This window comes from Aplysia californica, unplaced genomic scaffold (assembly GCF_000002075.1).
Source record: "Aplysia californica isolate F4 #8 unplaced genomic scaffold, AplCal3.0 scaffold00120, whole genome shotgun sequence".
NCBI lineage: Eukaryota > Metazoa > Mollusca > Gastropoda > Aplysiida > Aplysiidae > Aplysia > Aplysia californica.
The window spans coordinates 1124311-1127530 of NW_004797390.1; the positions used below are offsets into that span (position 1 = coordinate 1124311).

A 3220-nucleotide genomic window follows, 5' to 3' on the forward strand; every position below is an offset into this window, starting at 1 on the left:
TGTGTGTGTGCGTGTTTAGCGCAAAGTTGGACCATTGTTTGCAACAAACAAAGTGTTCAGTTCTTTGACATTAACTCCACGTTTCTGCGTTTGTTCGAGTTTATAACAATAGATTTTTTTTCATATTATGACAATGGGATTGTGAGGTTGACAAGTTCTAAACTATAGATTGTCATAAAAATCTTTCTTCACGAGTCACAAAATCAATACCCTGAGTTTCCAAGCTTGTTGCAAGTAAAGCTTTTAAAGACATCCACGGACAATAGTTATCCGGTGACAGGAGGGTGATTTGGTGTGGTCTGCTTCAACAAATTCTTTGTAGTGTTTCTATTTCTCAAACCTATTTCTTTGTTGTGTTTCTATTTCTCAAATCCTTTTTTTTTGGCTGTGTTTCTCTTTCTCAAATCTATTTCTTTGTTGTGTTTCTATTTCTCAAATCTATTTCTTTGTTATGTTTCTATTTCTCAAATCTATTTCAAGTGAAACACACCTGCGTCTATGATGTAGCGGCTAGCACTTCACTGTCGAACACAGACGACTTTAGTTCGATTTCCGAGTGTGAGAGAATTTTTATAGAATGTTTCGATTTTCCTGCTGAGATGTTGTATCCCTCTTAGCTTATGTTGACCCTGACAGGTATGGTCGAAGCCCGCCTTCTTTAATGATCTAAATTGTGCTTTTGGAGGCATAAAACACTTACAAAACCAAAAAATACCAAATGAAGTGCAATCAGTATCATTCAGGTATGAGGTAAACTAACTTATGTGGGTGGTTGGGGGTGCTCTGGTGCGGTTTGCTCCTTCTTTCCTATCAAACATCTATCGTCTTTATCTCCTCTCCTTTTTGTGTTTGTTACTTTCCTGTAACACCTCTGACGTTCGGCAATTATATGACCTTATTGTGTTGCAAGTGCCCTAAAACACTTACTAAAACTCAACTAACTTATCAATAGTGTGAACAATTCTACGAAAGTCACTAAGAAGTTTTTGGTTACATGTAGGGCCGACAAGCTACTTCTCACGCCTGGTTGCAGAGCCCCTCTATTAGTATTAGGTTCTACAACTTTACACTCCCTCTTTTATTTCTGTTTTTCTAGCTCTTTTCCAATCGGTTTTTTTGTCAATCTTTACCCTGCGGGTAGTCGGAAGGTGTCACCGGTAGTTCCTACTTCTTTCCTATCCTGTTCTCACCCCCTAGTCCCGGGTCCCAGGTGTATATCCCCCCTCTTCTCCCCCCCTCTCTCTCTCTCTCTCTCTCTCTCTCTCTCTCTCTCTCTCTCTCTCTCTCTCTCTCTCTCTCTTTCTCTCCTCTCATTCACTCTCTTTCATTCCCTGCACTAAATGGCCGTTACTGTTTCCATAATATGCTTGTCTTTACCCAAACTCAAACATCAAATCTTTACTCAAGCTTAGCAGGTGGTTGGGGTTCGCCACTGGTAAATCCTACTTCTTTACTTTCCCTCTGTTATTTCTGTCTGTCCGTCAGTCTTACTTTTTTCCACCACTAAAATTAATGACCGTTATTGTGCTGATGTGCTTCTCTTTACTCAAACAAACAAAACAAACAAACAAACTCAAGCTTGTGAGTGGTTGGCGGTGCTCTTGTGTGGTTTGTTTCTTCTTTCCTATCAAACACCTATCATCCTTACCCTGTGCTTCTCTTTTTTAAAGTTTTCCTCTTCTTTTTTAAGTTTATTACTCTCTTGTAACAGCTCTAATCTTCAGGCGCTCATATGACCTTATGCAGTTGCGAGTGCCGTAAAACACTTACTAAAACTAAACTAAAACAAACTGAAGCTTAACTAAATTATTTCTCGTTTCAGGAGGATCGCGTTCTAAGCTGTTGGAGACCAAACACACCCCGTACTACCACAACAGCGAGTTCACTACCCACAGACGACCAGAACGCTCCAAGAGCGACGCTCAGGAAAGCCGGTCCCGCCGACCGGAAGTGAGGAAAGATTCCAGCCGGAAGTACCGGTCCCCGTCCAACGACAGCAGGCAGAACCAAATGCGATCTTCCTCCCGGGAGAACTCTATCCGCTCCAGTGTGATGGGCGAGCAGCGGGTAACTCGCACCGTGGATTCGCCAGAAAGACCCCGGCTAGTCACTACAGTGTCCGAGCAAGACATGCCTAGTGTACACGTCAACCGAGCTTTCTCTCCAGACACCGGGGAAATCGTTCGCGGCTCCTCGACCAGAACCAGATCTTCCACAAACGCGACTGACCGTTCGGTGACGGCTTCTGTGTCGTCTGGGAAGACGTCCCAGGCCCCTCTGGCTAACGGCTCGCCTGGGATGGTGTCGGCTACCGTGATTTCTGGGAACAACAGCAGCAGGAGTGGCGGGAGTGACCGCGGCCTCTCAACGTCTGCGACCGACAGTATGAAGCTGCTGGCTAAGAACAAAACGGATGACCAGAAGACGAGTGTTCCGGGTATGGTTTCAGTCAGGGTGGAGAAAAATGGCCCAGTTCCAGCAACTTCGTCGACTCAGGAGAATAAGAATGCCGACCCAAGTCATTACATCAACAAAGAGGATGTCTACTCTATTCCACATAAAGCGAAAGTATTGGCTGAAGATGAAGAGGATGACAATCCAATTATCACTCGTATGAAGGAAATGGTGATAGAAAAGTCGCGATCGAGCAGTAACCCTTCATCTCCCAGAGACGTCCCACCCACCATGAGTAACCAAATAGCCACACTTAATTCTTCCCACGAGAAAGAAGGCCACGTAATACAAGAAATCACGACAGTCACAAAAGTGACCAGATCTGAGGTCATCGAGTCTGTGGTATCAGACGATAAGAACTCTTCCTCCGTTAATAATAAACCACCTAATTCAGGAACGAATGTTTTCGATGGTTTTGTTCTCCCAGAACTCGACGAACTAGAGAAAAAGTCCAGTAATGAGGATGGTATACCGAGAAGAGTTTCTGTGAAAGAAGACAAACCTCTAACAAACACAGAGAGTCTTTCTGTAAACGTATCGAGGGATGAAGTCAAAGACAAAAGCCCTAGTCCCGATGTCAGTCGAGTCAAAGAACCGTTGTCACCCCGCCTGAGTTCTGATGGAGAAGGCACCCACGAAGACCTCAGTAAAGCTGGTAGGACATTAATAATAATGAGAAGAAGAAGAAGAAGAAGAAGAAGAAGAAGAAGAAGAAGAAGAAGAAGAAGAAGAAGAAGAAGAAGAAGAAGAAGAAGAAGAAGAAGAA

At 43.8% G+C, this 3220-nt stretch overlaps 1 protein-coding gene across 1 annotated transcript in view; it reads left to right on the forward strand.

Annotated features, from left to right (window-relative positions):
• The window catches only part of LOC101863806, a gene marked incomplete at its 5' end in the record, with an annotated part of 41277 nt that overhangs the window by 33559 nt on the left and 4498 nt on the right, over window positions 1-3220 (forward strand). Inside the window, 1 exon segment of the mRNA XM_005096057.3 lies at window positions 1823-3109. Within this exon segment, the coding sequence (XP_005096114.2) occupies window positions 1823-3109 (1287 nt within the window).